General features: G+C 37.5%; 1 protein-coding gene across 1 annotated transcript in view; it reads left to right on the forward strand.

Moving 5' to 3' along the window:
* The first annotated feature begins 1,591 nt into the window (after positions 1 to 1,591).
* The window catches only part of LOC124284028 (nuclear receptor-binding protein-like), a 34,104-nt gene continuing 15,970 nt past the window's right edge, over positions 1,592 to 19,725 (forward strand). Inside the window, 7 exon segments of the mRNA XM_046720069.1 lie at positions 1,592 to 1,809; positions 15,701 to 15,823; positions 16,140 to 16,241; positions 16,580 to 16,639; positions 16,641 to 16,670; positions 17,960 to 18,000; positions 19,464 to 19,558. Of these exon segments, the coding sequence (XP_046576025.1) occupies positions 1,690 to 1,809; positions 15,701 to 15,823; positions 16,140 to 16,241; positions 16,580 to 16,639; positions 16,641 to 16,670; positions 17,960 to 18,000; positions 19,464 to 19,558 (571 nt within the window). The 5' untranslated portion in view covers positions 1,592 to 1,689.

Genomic DNA, 19,725 nt, shown 5'->3' on the forward strand with positions numbered 1-19,725 from the left:
AGATAGATAGATAGATAGATAGATAGATAGATAGATAGATAGATAGATAGATAGATAGATAGATAGATAGATAAGTAATCATTGCTAATCTATTTATGTACTATATCGACAACGGTTGTACTTCCGCACAGGCGGATCCAGAGGGGTGGTGCCCACCCCCTGTTCTTTTCACCCTCTACACTAATGATTGTGCAAGTTGGAATTCAACCTGTTCAACTGTAAAGTTCGCAGATGATTCAGCAATTGTCGGCAAACTGAACGACACTGATTCTGAAGAACTGTATAAAGAGGACATTAATCATCTTACGACTTGGTGTGCAGAAAACCACTTACTCTTAAATGTCACAAAAACAAAGGAACTGATAATTGACTTTCGGAGTAAACCCACAGAAACGTTCCAGTGATAATCAACGGTGAATGTGTTGAGACAGTGTCGGAGTATAAGTATCTGGGAACCTTCATTGACTCTAAGCTGAACTGGAACTCTAACACTAAAGCACTATACAAAAAGTGTCAACAACGTCTTCGGCTCATGCGTAAACTGAGATCTTTTAATGTTAACCCATCTGTGATGTCATCTTTTTATGTAGCATTTATTAGAGTATTTTAAAATTTTCCTTCCATTGTTGGCACGGGTCTCTCTCAGTTCATCTCAAATCTAAAATAGACAAAATTGTTAACACTGCAAGTAAAATCGCTGGAGTCAGATTTGAATGTTTATCATCAATATATGAGCGGCAAATCGTGAATCAAGCTGTCAAAATCATATCTGACCGTACTCACTACTTAATTGTGAAAAACTAAGAGAGCCTGTACATCCTTTATTCCAAGTACCATATCTCTCTTAAACAAATGTGAAGATACCTAAATCAACGAATTTTTTTTAATATGTTTTGTATCTCTCTAATGTGTCAGTAGCTCTGCTGATGTAACACAAATTCCTGAAAAGGCATTAAAGTATTATTCTATTCTATTCTAAATCCTTTCATTGTAGGCACATATAACAATAATTGATGTGTGCTTAAAAACCTATTAATGTTGTGTATATTCAGTAGCATAAACCAGTAATCACTGCTAATCTATTTATGTATTATATCGACAACGGTTGTACTTCCGCACAGGCGGATCCCTTTGACCTGAACGTTTATTAACTGACCATCGAAACGCTCTTGAAAATGAACTATGTAACCCCCCACCCCACACACACACTTCTCTAAAAGTTGTATCCGCCCCTGTTGGGTGAGTGAATTTAAAACAAATAACAATGTATCCAATACAAACACCTGTTAGCTTTTTTGTTTGCCGACCCATTGTTTATTACTTGTTTACCTACTCTCACCTTGATCGTTGTGTATACGCAACGCGGGTAATTAGTTCCTATTTGTAATGCACCTGTTTGTTTGAAGTAGGCCTAATTTGATTGTTTAACTATGCTTTAAATGATGTTTTCATATTTTGTGATATTTAAACATCGTTGAAAAATTATGAAGTATAATCATCTGAAACTTATTATTAGGAAGTCGCCAAACAGTCTTTGTGACGTCGAAACATTTACAGTTTGTTGTAACGCTAGCAGCATGTACATACGCAGTCGTCTGAATAAGACAGGTTTGTCATAGTTGGAGTACTGAATTGTTTGCCGAAAATTAGAGTATAATCGGTGGTTCTTGGCTTTATCGGCCTCACAGTATGACAGAGGCAGAACAAGAAAGCCATCCAACAAAACCTGACAGCGGAGATGAATCTGAAGATGAAAGCGAAGTATTAGAAGAGAGTCCATGTGGACGATGGCAGAAGCGACGAGAAGAGGTGTGTAATGGGGAAAATATTGAACTTGTTCTCACATCTGTCAGCTAGTCATATTCGATTAAAGCATTTTCTGATCGGGAATATAACATATCAGATATATTTCAATCATTATTATTGTTGCGTGCTTGTTTGAGGCGTGGAATGACACTTCGTTGCTCTTTCACGTCATTCTCAAATGTGACCCAGCATCATGAATGACTTGACCTCAGAGGTCAGCAGTCATCGAAATGTGTCAGCTTGCATGTTTTGACGTATACGTGATTTCGATGACTTAGTTTCTCATGGAACACGGTGAAGGCATAAACATTTTCGAAAACTGTACATTTGTGTGAGGGAATATATCTTGTGGTGTTCGTATATGAATTTATGTGTATGTTACCCCAAGTTTTAGTAATGTGACACAATCAATCAAAATTTCATCCATACCAAATTGAGCAGTGAGATTAATTCACGCTTATCATGCTATGGCAATGATTGGAAGTTTGAAACTAAGGGGTCTCTCTTTTTACAATTGATGATTACTGCTGTAATATCTCACTATATTCAAACCAGTTACTCTGAAGTTTATATCTTACATTAGAGGCCATGATTTCAGTTCCTAATGTTGATCACAGCTGTACGTTCATCCCACAGAGGAATCAAAACAGTTTGTTTCACATAGCCTCTCTGTTGAGGACACGACTACGTTTTCGGAACATCTTCGTTATTTTCAGATTATGTTATTTTTAAAAAAAATTAAAAATTGTTTGAAATGTAAGGCCCAATTGTGGGACTCGGATCATACATTTTTTAGGGCTGGGACGATACACTATGTTGCGATATTTTCCCTGCAATACGATACATATCATGATACATACACCTTGAAAGAATGACAGTATTTAGATTTAAAATGATTTATTTCAAGGTATTTGTGTATAACAATAACACTATTGTAAAAACTAACAAGTAATTCTATCATACTTGCATATTTTACTCTAAATAAGTACTTTAACATGTTTAAGATAATACTGTTTTGGAAAAAAGTTGTGTATCGATACACCAGTCGACGACACGATAGCTGTATCAAACTAGAATCTATCGTGATGTATCTGTGCATCGGTGAATCGTCCCAGCCCTATACATTTTGTTATCGGTTGTGCAACAACACACAAGTTAGCATGAGGAAATTATTTTTTTTGATATGTCATTACTGACCATAGTTTCAATATATGTTAATAATATGACTTCCAACTGTTTAGAATTTTGCTTTTTGAAAATATATTGTATATCAACAATTTCTCCATGAATGATTATGGTCACCACAGTAAGTCATTGCATTATGTATTATTAGGAACTCTATTTGGACGTGTACATATTGCTGTATATATGTTGGAGACTCTTTTAATCTGTCATTGTTGCGCCTTGAGCATATCTGCTGACGTGGAAAAGGTGCATATATATATGCATTGGTGAATCTGTCTGATTAACAATGGATAAAGATAAATCACCAGGTAATCACATTGGTAATGAATGCATGTTTGCAATTAGTTTTGAGCCCACTGACAAATAATGGGAACTGAATTCGTGTCATAGGGTATGTGCCTTGTTGTTACAAAATTAGGGGTGATGGGGTAGCCCAGTGGTTAAAGCGTCCACACGTCACGCTGAAGACCCAAGTTTGAATCCCCACGTGTGTGAAGCCCCTTCCTGGTAATGCGGCAGCACTGGGTCACTTGAAAGTTTCTCTTTGAACTTTAATGGCGTGAACCGTTGTTCACAGTATTGATATTTGGTCTGTCCTATTGATCATTTACAGGCTTTCACCACATGGCAGGAATATTGTTAAGCTCCATGAGTAACAAAGAACAAACTTTTCTGTATTATCCTTATCATACACAATATTGAACAATTATTAAAATTAAACATTGACAGTGTTTGAATGATGGGACCCCAACATTATTTTATGACATGGACCTGTTGACTCTAATGTTTAATTTAGAAAATGCTTTACTTTTACACAACAGGACCACACATGACAAAAAAGTTCCTCTTTGTTATATGATAAGCATCTTTTTTTAATGAATCAAGCTATATGCTATCATACCTTCATTCTCCATCTTTTATATAATCCAACTCTGTGCTATGTCACCATTCCTGCCCCAAAGTACAGAGCTAAGTACAAGATAAATCTCAGATGCCCCATGACCGAACTGTCCATGCATATCTTCCCACATGACCCTGGGATTGGGAAAGGCAGGTGCCATGGGCCATTTTGCACATTAGAATATAAAATGGCCCGTTCAAATTTTGAAGTTTACTATTGATACAAGGGCAGTGGCCCATTCTAAATTCCGAAAATGGCTATTAATGCTGAACATGGCCCATTGTCAAAGTTCTCTATCCCAATCCCTGTTACCATACTAATATTTGTATATGTTATTGAAATATTCAATGATGTGGGCTGCTATGAGCATTGTTATTGTACAGGGAAAATGCACAAAGTGTGATGAAACATGGGAGGCATGCATTGTATTTATTGCAGATGGAAATGTTCAATGTCTCACTGCTTGTGTGATTACTTGTAATCAGTTTCTATAAAGTATACCTTCGAGGTAAGAACTCGTTAATGTTGATCTTGTTTTGTATGTCAAAGGCTGTGCAGTGTTTTGAGAGAATACACATGGCATATTACACATTGTTTCATGTCATTATTGGTGATGAAACAGAAGGAAAATTGAAATTTAGTCAGGTCGACTTTTCTTTTGTGGTAGTGTATGACAAGAATGGATAATCTTTATTTTCACTTCTTTCACAACCATATGATGAATTTTTAATTGTTTATTTTTATGAAGGTATTGGTGTCCTTTTTGTACAAAAGTCATAGATGTTCATTTTGAAAACATGATTTCATATGATTAAAATATTCACAGTAGTATTTATCACTCTCACATGTTTACCACTCTCAAAAGTTAAATCAAGGTTTGTTACAGGGAGAATCTGGTCGTGACTATGTTTGCATACCAACACTCACTGTAAAACATTTTCCAGTGTTTGTGGATATTCTGTAGCATGATTTTGTTTACATGTCAATGACTATTGATTGCAAATTATTATTATACATGTCCTTTGTTTCTTTCCCTGAGAATACTTAAGTAGTAGTACAGTAACCATTTGCAGTGTGTTTTTAGAATGAAAAACAGATTTTCATTATTTCAGTACATGTTCCTTTTGCAATGAAGGGATGAGTCATATTAAATCGATTACTGGATAGTTACCGATCAGTTACAACAGGAACAAGGAAATTGTACATACATAATGAGATAAGACCACTCAAATGTGCTGATTGTTAGAGATAACATTTATGAAACATTTGAAGATCATATTGTGCTAGAAAATGTTTAGTTTACTAGCTTAAACTGTTTTCAGTCAGTTCAAAGTCTTGTAAAATTATCTCTTGTAATTTCCGTTAATGTCCATATTATGTGTACCAACTAAAATCAACTTATGCCAGCAGCCCATGCCAGGCTAATAGATTTGTCATGTTTCTTTGCACTGAGTGAGTTGGGTTTTACGCCACTTTTAGCAATATTCCATCAATATCAGGGCAGGGGAACACCAGAAATGTGCTTCACGCATTGTATCCATGTGCTGAATCAGACCTGGACCTTTGGCGTGATGAGCAAACGCTTTAACCACTAGGCTACCCCACTGTCCCACTTCTCAAGAGAAGAATCTAGCAACATTTTGTTTGGTCTATCTCAGCCAGCTAATATTAAACATGATATCACAATGATGTACAAATATTGTTACTAGGAGTAAGATTCGGCTCAAGCTGCTTTTTATGGGTTTTTTAATCTAGGAGACCCTGTAACTCTTGAGTTTTCGTGACCCATTTTAAGCATTTGTGTTATGACAAGGACCTCCAGACGTTTTTTGCTTCCTTTTGAACACTGCACACACTTGTGGCAGTGGGTTATATATGTACTCACTGACTGCTATCCGGGACAATAAAGGAAGCTCTTTACTTGACCTCTTTTAGACTATACCACAAGCTGATATTAGTAATGGACTAGACTTGCACAAGGGGATGATTAGTTAAATCATAATTTCTAGATTGTATAGATAATAGGAACAAATTGTTCTGATGATAAACTGGCTTCCTTAGATGTAGCCTTGAATATTATAGGGATAATACTTCTATACACCCTTTAACTTGTCAATCTTTACAGACTTTAATAGGTTTGCTGGGATGATGAGTTTGTCTAAGGATAGGATGATAATATAGTTGATCTATGACCAAAACATGTCTCCGAACAGACTAACACTTGTATACAGCTGTGACTTTCCAGACAGCTTTCTATGCAGTGGACATGGACTTGGAACATTTGAAACATATTTAACATGTTTAGCCATTCATTCAGTGTGTGTCATGCATTAGTGGGGCATGCATTGCCAGTTTTCAATGTGCTGTGAGAACAAGCAACCTTGTGGAATGTTTATGGCCATGTCCAGGAAGGGTGCCGCCTTGCTTGACTGTATACTTACACCCTGGACTCCTTGGTTAGAACAACTCCCCAGCACTCTCTTGTTGTAGTGAGCGAGTTTAGTTTCACACCGCTTTTAGCAATATTCCAGCAATATCACGGTGGGGGACACCAGAAATGGGCTTCACACATTGTTCCCATGTGGGGAATCGAACCCGGGTCTTTGGTATGATGAGCGAATGCTTTAAACACTAGGCTACCCACTGACCTTGTTATAAGTGGCCTTTGGATTTGAGCAGGTTTTCAAGCTGCGTGATTGTGTTATCATACTCGAACAGCATGAAATGTGTTCATTATACCAACCACTTGTTTGTCTGGTTCAGAATCATATTTTACATGTTTACTAACTGTGACATATAACAACTTTCACTCACTATGAAATATAAGGGTTCAAAATTCTTTCTATTGTTGAGCTAATAGCATGATAAAAGTAAGTGGGTTTTTTCTGAAGGCTAGGTACACTTAGAAATGATGCTTTTTACCAAAATTAGCATTTGACAATTTATTTTGATATCTAAAGTGTGATACATTGTAATTGTACTTTGAAAACGGGGACAGTGGGGTAGCCTAGTGGTTAAAGCATCCGCTCTTAACACTGAAGACCCGGGTTCGAATCCCCACATGGGCACAATGTGTGAAGCCCATTTCTGGTGTCCCCCGCTGTGATATTGCTGGAGTATTGCTAAAAAAAAGCGTCCTAAAACCATACTCACTCACTCACTTTCGAAATTGTATCAGACAAACACAAGGAAGTTGATGATCATGTAAACTCACAACATAAACCTGTGGAGTCAGAAAAGGATATAACCTATCTCTCAAAGATACAGCTGCTGGAACAGCTAGCTAAGCCTTGGGTCAAATGTGTTTCTTGTTGGCATGCTTAATTCCAAAAGTTCACACGTAATCATGTTATTGAGTCCCCATGTCACACTTGAAAAGGGACACATTTCTATTCATGTATAACACACGAAAGGCGACTATGCTTGTCGTAAGAGGTGACTAACGGGATCGGGTGGTCAGACTCGCTGACTTGGTTGACACATGTCATAGGTTCCCAATTGCGCAGATCGATGCTCATGTTGTTGATCACTGGATTGTCTGGTCCAGACTCGATTATTTACAGACCGCCACCATATAGCTGGAATATTGCTGAGTGTGGCATAAAACTAAACTCACTCACTCACTCATGTATAACAAGAATCAAAATTAGCATAGCCTGCTTGTCTGAGACTACTGAAATCCACTTGTTGCATATCCTAGTGGATGCATACCTTTACCTTTAGATAAGTGGCAACTTTGTAACACATTTCTTTTGTGTAGTGGTAAAAAATGGAAAAAAATGGAAAAAAAGTTTTAACTCTAAATAATTAATGAATATGACGAAAACTTTTCTTTTTCTTAAGTTGGTTTACAGATGTACAGATCTCAAAATTTACCTGAATAAAATGTATGTTATGCATAATAATCATAACCTGATCCTTTAATATTGTATCCAGACGAAGATTTTGACTACAAGATGGCTTTCTGGGAATCGTCATTGTGATATAAGAAAGTAAGGTACTTTATGGATAACAACTTCTTTATTATATTTGATGCGGTGGTCTGGTAGAGATCCTTACAGATGTTTCACTCTTGCTTGACAACAGTATAAGGATCTATACCGAAACGTCGCATCATATATAATAAAGAAGTTACTATCCATAAAGTATCTTACTGTCTTATTACTCACCAACTTCTAAAATGCCAATCAAACAGATCATTGTGATATTCTCATGAAAATCTTTAGTATAGTTTCCGATCATCACCTCTAAAGGACAAACCCAACAACCATGGTTTGCCTAAATGTGGACCCTAGGCACAAATAACCATAGGGTTTTATTGATGTTTTCTTTTATATCAATATTATAAAGTATTTGTGAAAAAATATTCATATTCGTTGCTCTTTATTCATGAATCATGTCATATTTGCCTCATAGTGTATTCATTGCAACCCTAGTAACGTCCCCCCCTCACTCACCCACTTGAATACTCTACTAACAGGTTTTCTAACTGGAAGAGGTGAACAGTTATTTAATTAGACTGTGGAACTGACTTCCAAGCTTGTATGTTTTGCACTTTTGCCATCAGTGTGAAATGAAGTGGTAACCCAATCTGTTTATATACACAGAGAGTTCAGACAATCAGGTTTAGCTAGAAGCTATGACCTGGAAATGCCTCCCAGACAAGGTTAATGTGACCATATCCACTTACAGACTCAGTTCACCTGATAAAGTATTCATGTTCAGCCTTGTCAATTGTTAACTTTAGGTAGTGAGAGCATTTTGTATATATAGGTGGGCTGTGTTATTATTACAGGGCTCCAGATAATTTTTCAACATCAGGAGTATGTACTCCTTATTTTTTCAATATAGGAGAACTGGAAAAACTTAATTTCAGTACATTTAGGGTATTGAATGGAATTTAATGGAGTATCCGTAATATTGTGTTTCGTTTCATATATGCACCTCAACATTGCTACTCTTGTGTAAACAGGTCAATAAACAATAAAACAATACTTTTTCAGATAACATCTGTAAATGATTATAAGACCATACAGCAATGCTGTGGTGCGTAGCTGCTACGTTTTCTAAATCAGTTCCAACCGTATCATGCATATTTTTTATCCGTACTTATGCTGATACAGCCCTTATCTGGAACCCTGGAATATGTGATACAATTGTTGTTTTTGTGAAAAAATACTCTCTCAGTTGGTCATGCCAATAAACATAGTACATGTATATTGGGAGGCTGCCCCAAAACATTTTGAGTCTAAACTGAACATGGCTTTCGACATCATGTTCAATAAATTTCATTGTACTATCATTATAATCTTAGTTTACTTGACAACTCAGAACTTTACTAGACTTGGGCTTGGATGAGTGGCTCACGTCCCAGACTGCATATGACTAATACACATTAAAAGACATATTACAACTAGACAAACAAGGCCTGAGGGCTTGATCTATTTAATATCAATGTCAGACATTAGCTGTGATGACTTCTGATAGGGTACACTTTTGTCCTGTCATCAAATATGTCTGCAGGGAACAGTTGGTAGGCAGGCTGGTTATTCTGGGTTGGTAGGTGGTATATTCCTCTGAGCCTAAAGTTGCCAATATACCGTATATTACCGTGTATAAGCTGACCCCATAGATAAGCCGACCCCCAAACTTGACCCTTAAAATCAGTGTCAAAATGGCATGTTTCGTACATAAGTTGATCCCCCACAATGGGGTCCTAATTCTGGCAAACACAGACCACAGACAACTGGCAGTTACCAATAATTATAACTTTGGTCCACATTATTCAAAGAATTCACAATCATATTGCGTCTACTCACTCATCGAAATGAAGTGTAGTTGACAGAAAATGGATAATATATTTTGTTTCGTTAAATATCATACTTATTGTAGCTGGACGATCACATGTGAACAAACTGGCTTGCTTATTTTACCCCATTCAACAATCACGAGCTGATTACCATGGACTTCTAGTTTACAGTAACATCGGTCTAAATGTGTGAATTTAAATGGCTTGCTTATTTTACCACATTCCATGTGAGTACAACTTTCGCTTACTACGTTCATCAGGGGCCGTATAACCTTAGTGTTGATTATATATATTTTACATTTATAGAGCAAAAACTGTACTCTGTATTATATTTTACTGATGACTGCGTCAGAATTTGTCCCGTTATATTATTGTGCATGTTTGAACTTGATCGCCAGGAAACGTGTGCACAGCTGATTGCTATTTCCGGCTCAGATACACATGGTAATCTTAATCCCTGCAAATAATACAATCCCCAGCAAATCAACTTAGAACTTAAAAGGTAAATAATCTTGTCGAGTGATGTTTAATTGCAAATTTGACGTCTTTACTGACAAAGTTGTCTTCTGTTGTTTGTTCACGTAAAGTAATACGATGTTGTATTCTTACCCCTGGAAAAAAGTTTGACGAAAGCGTAACTCATAGATAAGCCGACCCCCTTCTACAGAGTGCTTTTGTTTATCCTTAAAATTCGGCTTATAGATGGTAATATACGGTACTATAAAACTGGATCATATTGAATTGGACACAGGTCAGCTTTCAAAATAGCTACTGGACTACAAGCCAAATGCTAGCTGATTGTGAATCGGGCCAGTAATATATTGTTAAGGCTATCCCGACTGGCAGGCAGAGGATCCCAGATAATTTGTTTTCAAGCTTATCTTTTGCACTAGAAGTGAGCTGCACATTAGAACAGTGTTTTCTCCAACATGTATTGAAGGAATACAGAAAGAAATCTTAGTTTTTCTGTTTGTTTGATTTATAGTATGACCAGAAATTATTGAGAATTTTAGGAATATGTTTAATTGGATTTCTAGTATAAACAACCTTGACCAGCTATCAAGTGCTTGGTTTCATTCAAGAGAGACAACTCTGTTAATCCTTTTTCATTAGTTTGTGAAGAGTTATCCCCCTTTGTTTACTTGCTAGCAGACGACATTTTCAGTGATCCTCAGTATGGATGATTTAGAGAAGAGGAAGTTGATTTTAGAGTTTTATAACAAGGACATCAGATCAGCTAAATGATTGCAAGTAGATCAGGAATCCCTTTGTCCACTGTTTATCGTGTTTTGAAAAATATTGCAAATGGATATGGCATTGAGCACCAGGGAGGCGCAGGTAGGCCTAGAAAATTGACTGTCGGTGACAGGAGGCGGCTTGGTATTCTTGTTTCTAAAAACAAACGAAGGCTGAATATGATTGATAGAGGAACTGTGGCTGTCTGTAAGGAGACAATTAGGACTGAGCTGCATGCAATGGGTTGACAGTAAAGTTGAGGAATTCCATCACCGATCATGAAACCTGAACAAAAGGAGCGAAGGTTGAACTGGTGCTTACAGCGTAGAAATATTAACTGGGACAATGTGATTTTCTCAGATGAAAGTTCTGTGTGGCTGTTTCCTAATACACTGAAATTCTGGACTAAACAAACTGAAAAACCTTTGTATCAGCGCCCAAAGTACAGTCCGTATTTAACATGTGGGGTGGCATATCTGTGTTAGGGGCAACGGCCCTCTGTGTATTTGAAGGGAATATGAACAATGAGCGGTACACAGATATTCTCGAGGGACATTTACTTCCATCTGCTCATGTGTTCTATGGAATGTTTGTTTGATTTTCCAGCAGGACAACGACCCAAAACATCGTTCAAAGCATGCACAGGCCTGGTTTCGGACCCAAAATATGACATTATTGGATTGGCCAAGCTATAGCCCTGACCTAAATCCAATAGAAAATATTTGGGGACTTATGAAGGAAAGTGTCAATAAGAAAAATCTGACAAATATTACTGAAATGAAAGAACAGGTGGTCCGATATTGGGACAGCATGGACCACGACTTTCTAACTTCTTTGATCAGTAGTATGCCCCGCCGCATTGAAGCCTGCATTGCTGCCCATGGTGACTTGACAAAATACTAACTGTTCACCTGTCTTTGAATCTGGAGTTACGTTCTGCTAGTATTCACATTTAATTCGTGAGTAATGAGTGAATTTTATTTTTTTAAATTACAATCTTTAAATTCTCAATAATTTCTGGTTGTACTGTATATTGTTTCCAAGGGGTGACAGTAACTTACCATCTTTAATTACCAAACATCACACCAATTCTGACCGATGTGCATTTTGATATTGATATTGATATTTTGCAGGGCCAGTGAAGCATGATGTGAGCTAGTAACATTTTTACTTAACTAGCCGTTCTGGCCAGTGACTTTACAAAATTGATTCATAGACTGCACAGGTCATATTATTCCCATGGCATTTTGAACTTTGCCTTGTTTCATGTATACTGAACTGCAAGATGGTATTTTCTGCTCCAAATATGATGGGAGTGCTGACAGCAGGGGTATCCATGTGTGACCGACACTTTTTCAAGCTTTGTTTCTGTTTGCACAAATAATTATATTGTGATACCATCAGTTGAACCTGATCAGTTTATATACACATATCTTGGATTCTGTGTTTTATTAGTTTTAAATTATTACAGAATGCATTTCAGAAGGGGAAAGATATTGATTTGTTCAAAATAGGTTTGGTTTATAAAGGCACTGGAATGGGTCTGCAAATTATGACTTGAAAATGCATAAATGATGATCGCGAAGAACGGGTTCCATAATATACTACAGAATATACAACAAATGAAATGATTGTGAAGGTCAGAAGGTGTAATGATGATGATTCATGTAAAATAAATTTTAAGCATGCAGATCAATATCTGGTGTCCACCATTTTGGATGATTCATGCACAAAACCTTGACTGCATAGACTATTTTACTGTCACCAGTTTAGTGTTGCATTGTTTAAGAATTATTGTTGCACACACTTGTTTATATTTATTTACTTGTTTAGGTTAGGGGTCATGTATGCTCTGATGAGTGCTTCATTCAGAGGTCATGTATGCTCTGATGATGTGCTTCATTCAGAGGTCATGTATGCTCTGATGAGTGCTTCATTCAGAGGTCATGTATGCTCTGATGAGTGCTTCATTCAGAGGTTATGTATGCTCTGATGATGTTCTTCATTCAGGGGTCATGTATGCTCTGATGATGTGCTTCATTCAGGGGTCATGTATGCTCTGATATGTGCTTCATTCAGGGGTTATGTATGCTCTGATGATGTTTCTTCATGCAGGGGTCATGTATGCTTTAATGATGTGCTTCATTCAGGGCTCATGTATGCTCTGATGATGTGCTTCATTCAGGGCTCATGTATGCTCTGATGATGTGCTTCATGCAGGGCTCACATATGCTCTGATGATGTGTTCTTCATTCAGAGGTCATGTATGCTTTAATGATGTGCTTCATTCAGGTGTCATGTATGCTCAGATGTTCTTCATTCAGGGGTCATGTATGCTCTGATGATGTGCTTCATTCAGGGGTCATGTATGCTCTGATGATGTGCTTCATTCAGGGGTCATGTATGCTTTAATGATGTGCTTCATGCAGGGGTCATGTATGCTTTAATGATAATCTTCATTCAGGGGTCATGTATGCTTTAATGATGTTTTTCATTCAGGGGTCATGTATGCTCTGATGATATTCTTCATTCAGGGGTCATGTATGCTTTAATGATGTGCTTCATTCAGGGGTCAGGTATGCTCTGATGATGTGCTTCATTCAGGGCTCATGTATGCTTTAATGATGTGCTTCATTCAGGGGTCATGTATGCTCTGATGATGTTCTTCATTCAGGGGTCATGTATGCTCTGATGATGTGCTTCATTCAGGGTCATGTATGCTTTAATGATGTGCTTCATTCAGGGCTCATGTATGCTCTGATGATGTGCTTCATTCAGGGGTCATGTATGCTCTGATGATGTTCTTCATTCAGGGGTCATGTATGCTCTGATGATGTGCTTCATTCAGGGGTCATGTATGCTCTGATGATGTGCTTCATTCAGGGGTCATGTATGCTTTAATGGTGTGCTTCATTCAGGGGTTATGTATGCTCTGATGATGTGCTTCATTCAGGGCTCATGTATGATCTGATATGTGCTTCATCCAGGGGTCGTGTATGCTTTAATGATGTGCTTCATTCAGGGGTCATGTATGCTCTGATGATATTCTTCATTCAGGGGTCATGTATGATCTGATATGTGCTTCATTCAGGGCTCATGTATGATCTGATGATGTGCTTCATTCAGGGGTCATGTATGCTTTAATTATGTGCTTCCTTCAGGGCTCATGTATGCTCTGATGATTTGCTTCATGCAGGGGTCATGTATGCTTTAATGATGTGCTTCATTCAGGGGTCATGTATGCTCTGATGATGTGCTTCATTCAGGGGTCATGTATGCTCTGATGATGTGCTTCATTCAGGGGTCATGTATGCTCTGATGATGTGCTTCATTCAGGGGTCATGTATGCTCTGATGATGTGCTTCATTCAATGTCACTTCATAGACGGGATGTATGAATTAGTGCTGATTTTGAAGCTTTGCACAAGGGGTCGCCTTATATGGCAATATACATTATGTGTTTTTATATCATGTCTCATGAAACGAAGATGGCCATATTGATGCTTGTGTCCAACATTCCTTGCCAAACTGTCCATTCTATTTTCTGCTGTTTGTTTTGTTGTTGTTGTTGTAGTTGTTTATCGCCCCACTCAGACAATCCAGTGATCAACAGCATGAGCATCAACATAAGCAATTGGGATAAGATGACATGTTCAACCAAGTCAGAGAGCCTGATCACCCATTTGTCGCCTCTTACAACATGCATACACTGCTGAATATCAGTTCTTCATGGGTCCACCAATGGTTAAGGTGTCAGAAAGACGAGAAGAAATTTGCTATTTTATGGTTTTGCTGCGTGTTATTATCATATAGACAGTGCTAATGGACAACCGCTGTGGTTGGCACCATGAGTGTTCCGACCACTTTGTTAAATCCTGAAGATCAATCAGAAGAAATCACTGTTTCTCAGTAGATGTGTGCAGTCAACCGACCAGACACAGATTTAATCCATTAATGGGAGTGCCAGTAATGCCTCCTGGTTGCTATTAACTGAGATAATGTTACCAGCTACTGTGCATTTATTCACCATATGTGGAATCTTGGCCGTTCCAACATGTGCCTGCTTGTTAAAAATAGAAGAGCAATATGGTGTGATTGATAGTTTAGTGGGAAAAGGGTGTACTTATTATGTCTTACAGTGTTGTTTGTTTCCTGTCTTTGTTGTTTTAATGTAAGGCATCCCCTGAACAGTTCTGTTAACATATAATCAGTCCTGAATAGACTCCAACACCTTGATTATACAGAATATGTATATATATATATTATACCCCCTTGTTTGAAAATGGATTGCTTCTTCTTTTTTTCTTCCTTTTTTTCTCACCCGGATTGTGTCATATTCTCTACAGACTGTGACATGTAAATGGCCCAAAACTCCAGTCCAAAGAACTGCATGTATTTTGTTTCAGTGCCTAATAATGAAGAGATTCTCTGATCTACTTTTTGTCATGTTTTTGAAGACAAATAATATAAAGAAAGTAATGAAATATTTCAGAGACTACATGTTAGTCAAAATGTTCCAAATTCTCACTATCTGGGCTTACTTTTCACGTTAGGTAAACTGGCACAGGCTACTTGGTTGGTACTAGTTTCTATCCCAGCATAAAACAGCATTCACCAACTTATGTATTTGTTCTAACTGCAGTGTAACATGCATATTCTCACTCAGTGCTGATACAGAAAGCGTGTTTAGAGCAGGTAGTAGAGGTTTAGTGAGATCTCCTTGCACTTCCCTATACCTCAACCTCATGACATGACATGTTGCAGGTGGAGCAGCGTGATGTCCCTGGCATCGACAATGCCTTCTTGGCCATGGACACAGAGGAGGGGGTGGAAGTTGTCTGGAATGAGGTCCAGTTCTCGGAGAAGAAAAACTTCAAAGCCCAACAGGTATACACTGGATACTCAGGATTTATCTAGGGCCTCTGTAATATACTGGACATTTGCTTTGCTTGTTGTTGTCACAGATAATGAATCTCTTCTGCTTCATGTCAATAGGACTGAGCTGTGAGAAACAATGATAATTTATAAAATTCACTTCAGTGGCATGAGAAGGCTTGACACATGAGTTTGAAAACAATAAATACAAGAATACTGCTCTTCCCACATCTACCCAAAGAAATATTTTAAAAATTATTCCCCTTGATTATCCGATATCAAACCTATGTTTATATATCTGCTGTTATTGTGAACCTATTATCCTCAGGACAAGATCCGACAGGTTTTTGACAACCTGATTCAGTTGGAGCACCCCAACATTGTCAACTTTCACAAGTATTGGACTGACACCAAGGGAGATAAGCCAAGGGTAAGTGGCCACCACATGTACGGATATTGGCCTCCAAGCACTTCAGTTTCAGGCTTGTCATCTTTTAGTAAACTGACTGCCATAAATTTAACGTTGTTTTGAAAAGAATAGAATGGACAGTATTTTTAGTGTAAAACATGCACTGTTTGATATAGTTGCTTATAACATTGTTAAGAAAGACAGCTTGACAATGGTACAAGGATATATACCTACATGATGCAACAAACTTGAATAATGATGTTGTCTTCCATAGAAATATCCTGCCTTTGTTGTTATGCACCAGCATCTGAAATCCCATTCATACCGTTCCGAACTGATTGATGTATTGAACTGTTCAGGTGATCTTCATCACGGAGTACATGTCATCTGGATCTCTCAAACAGTTCATGAAAAAGACCAAAAAAGAACAACAGGCAGTTCCCTCTGAAGGTGAGTTGCAGACATTGGGTGGCTGTTCCTCGTAGTAACTATAATCTCATTTCTGAAAAAATGTAAAAAGAAAGTTTTGGCTTTCTGATCGCGTCAGATGCTTACTTCAGCAATTGTTGGATCAGCTCATTAAACCATCATGGACAGTGGATGACTTCAAGTCCCTTATTTGCAACAGTGCCTTTATGTGATGTCAAGTTGGTTTCTTCACAAATATACCAATGGAACAATTGTTATAATGGCCAGTTACAGTTTCTAAAAAACAAAATTCACCTTTATTCATGTCCTTATGACACATATTGAGCACATCTCAGCTGTATTGTAGTACTGGCTTCTGTTGTGTAATCACCTGTAGATTGTAAGAAAACATACAGCTGATTGATATTTTCTTCCTATAAATCCCTGAAAATATACTGTATTCTTAATATCTGCATATAAAACAATGCCTGACAGAAAAGGAACAACATTTTAAATGCTAATGAATTTTTGTCTCAAGTTTCACATTCTGTTTTTGTTGACTATGTTTGTTATCACCTGTTCTATTCCTGCATAATGCATATTACCCGTTATACAGTGGTATTAAATAAAGAAAATATTTGCAGTGTTAACTATGAGAAAGTTTGAAATGAAAAGTGAGCTTTGATTTTTCAAGTGTTTCGTTGACTCTTTGAAACCCAGTGAGAGTGATAGACTTGATACTCTGTCTCAGGTTCAAGTAGTACTCACTTTGAGTGTTTCAAAACATGATTCTTTTCAAAGCCCAAATACGATAGAAAGTGCAGATTTTTTGGTTTATTGGTATGAACTTTTGTGGGAGCTCTCCTAGTGTTCCAGGAATATGGACATGCTTATGCATTGACGAAGGGGGCTCAAAAGTGGAAGCAATATAACACAGAGACTTGGTGTTTGAATTTAGGTTAAGGGCATATAATATAATTAATTATCTCAGCATGATTTGGGATGAAAGTCTGACGTGATTCAGGTGTGATATGCCTTCTACTTTGGTGAATGGCAGGGTATGGAGCTGACATACCTGGATACATAATCATCAAATCTAGGATACAAAGATCTAAAGCAATCTAGAATTGCCCAGCGCATTCTAGGTTTGAGTTGGACTCCCATTGTAATGTATTCTCTGGGAAGCAGGAGACTGTCTTAGCGTGGCTAAGGGACATAACTCTTGTCAGCAAATCAGCACCTTAGGTGACCAATGAGTTACAAGTGTACAAGAAATGCCACACTCTATCAACTATCATTACACTATATTCTTGTCTTTTGTCATATTTCAGAGTTGGAAAAGATGGTGTACTCAAATTCTCTCAGCTTTGAGGTGAGTTTTATCTATGTGCAATATTCAAGCGCAAGCTTATTTCAGGAGTAACAACGATTTGTCATTATCCATTTAGTCCACAGCTCCTTTCATCCTAGTGATTTGTGAAACTTAAGTAGAGGTCAGTAGAAAACATTTAGGTTCTTCTAATCTTTAACTCTTCAATCAACAGACTAGTAATAATACTGGGTAGGGAAGAAATAAACATAAGACCATGGAATGGTACGCACCTTGGTACACAAGTCACACTTTGCTCGTGATTCTGAGAGGCGTCTCTCGTACGCGTAACGGATCTGTGAGGAAGGTATGTTTGTCTGTGACGAGCAGTGGGAGGAAAATAGCGTGTTTAAACGCGATGGCACACCTATGTGCGTTCGTGTTCATGAAAAAGTACTTACATGAGGTAAATCTCCATTGAATAAGCTTTCAGAAAATATTAAAATCATGTTTCTGTGAAATTGGCACATAGGTCAAAATTGTCGTCAAAAACTGACTAATATGACAGCTGAAAACTTATGCAGGAGCATTGTTTTTACACCGGTAGAAGTGACCACCTCTCTTAGTCTTAGTCCTTTTTTCCAATGATTATACTTCCACCAAATAATATAGTCCGTATAAAAAAAATGTTATTCGTAATTTTGTTTTAATTTACTAGTATTATATCCTCTTCGCTGTAACGCAAGAAAAATATCCCAATATATAGTATGTACGCTTCTGACAGTCCAAGTCACAAGACGGATGTTTTGACTGAACAATTAGTCAGGCATCAGTTACCTCCCCTTAATGACTCGCTTCCCCAGTCACTTCTACGTGAGACGGTTTCACACAGTTTTTAAGAAAGTAAACAACACAATAACAAACGGGTGTGCGTTGGTGTGCTTCAAAAGCTTCATATATAGTTGGAATCTGCGATGAATGACCTTTCAGAAAATACTAAATGTAAGTTTCTGAAAAATATGCACATAGGTTAAATTTGCTGTTCAATATCGTCAAATTTTGCTTAAATTTTGCACATTTTGGTCAAAATTTGACTATCTAATGTTTCCTTTATACGTTTTCATTCATGTCAATCAATAACTTGAACACCTATCAATGACTGTAGCAAATTTTGTTTCATTATTTTCATAAATAATACTTTTAGACACGTTTTTGTGTGATATGCAGAATTTCCCTGTCTGTGATCAGGCAGTCACGCAAATGAGTGACCCCCTCTCAGGTAGTCACTTGTACGCGTAACGGGGGACCGTCTCGCGTACACGTTACATCCTCTACTGATAAGATTTGTGTCTTGTTACTCCAGCATAACAATACAAAACTTAGAATTTAATACTTGAGCACTTGAAATGACTAATAAAATGTTGAATGTTCTCATAAAAGTAACAAGAAAACCAATATTATTCAACACAGTTGATTTCAATATTTATCCCTATGTGCCATGCTTACGATCGTCTGTCTCTTCCCAGTTATCTACATTCCTGTGATCCTCCAATCATTCACGGCAACTTGACGTGTGACACCATCTTTATCCAGCACAATGGCCTCATCAAGATAGGCTCAGGTATGTTTTCATAGCAAGGAGAATATTTTTGTCAAACTAATTAAAGTTAAGACATTTGTGATGGATTTCACAAGCATATACTTCCTAAATCTTTGAAGGGCATTTAGAAGTGGAATACATAAGAAAAGCACATGATGTAGGAGCAAGCATACACTCCGAACAATATT

The sequence above is a fragment of the Haliotis rubra genome, unplaced genomic scaffold (assembly GCF_003918875.1).
Source record: "Haliotis rubra isolate DU_JTF1 unplaced genomic scaffold, ASM391887v1 Scf328, whole genome shotgun sequence".
NCBI classification, from domain to species: domain Eukaryota; kingdom Metazoa; phylum Mollusca; class Gastropoda; order Lepetellida; family Haliotidae; genus Haliotis; species Haliotis rubra.